The following is a 563-nucleotide window of genomic DNA, read 5'->3' as shown; positions in this document are numbered from 1 at the left end:
GACTCTATCGACCCTCCTCTAAATAACAACCCTAAGCCGCTCCCATGGTTCTCGGTTCCAACCGCCGACATAATCCACTTCCTCCGCGGCCAGATCAATCGCCATTGTCTCCTCTTCGAATACATTCTCGGGCGCACCGGACCCATGTTCACCCTTGCAGAGACCGTCCCCATGGTCATTGCACTACGTGGCCTACGCTACTGCTATGGCAGTAACGCGATCTTCAAAGAACCGCTGCTCTACGGCGATCAATGGACCCAGAGGGAATGGGCCCCTCCCGAAGTTCTCGCAGAAGACGCCCAAGAAGGCAACCCCGATCTCCCGCCCGGCGCCGCCAACGACGAGCCCCGCTTTGTCGAACGGCAACGTACCGGCCTTGGTATGTCTCGTTCTATACAGCAGCATGGCTTCGGATGGTGGCGTCCGGGCCTATTCCAATGGGAATTCTGGCGGTTCCGTGGCCCCATAACCCGCCGGCTTCTAGTTGGTAACCTGCTTCTCCATGCCGAGTATACCCGGCGATGGCGGGCTGTTCGTAATGTACGTAACGTACAAATCCAGCT

At 57.7% G+C, this 563-nt stretch overlaps 1 protein-coding gene across 1 annotated transcript; it reads left to right on the top strand.

Annotated features, from left to right (window-relative positions):
• On the top strand, nucleotides 1–561 carry P884DRAFT_158658 (uncharacterized protein; the record flags this gene model as incomplete). Its single annotated transcript, XM_069437256.1, has 2 exons — nucleotides 1–282; nucleotides 346–561. Coding segments are annotated over 2 exons (498 nt in total), but the record flags the coding sequence as incomplete, so codon positions are not given.
• Nucleotides 562–563: the final 2 nt, after the last annotated feature.

Source organism: Thermothelomyces heterothallicus (genome assembly GCF_042370625.1).
Source record: "Thermothelomyces heterothallicus CBS 202.75 unplaced genomic scaffold P884_scaffold_67, whole genome shotgun sequence".
NCBI classification, from domain to species: domain Eukaryota; kingdom Fungi; phylum Ascomycota; class Sordariomycetes; order Sordariales; family Chaetomiaceae; genus Thermothelomyces; species Thermothelomyces heterothallicus.
Note: the sequence above shows the minus strand (reverse complement) of the source record. Positions and strands in the feature narration are given on the sequence as shown.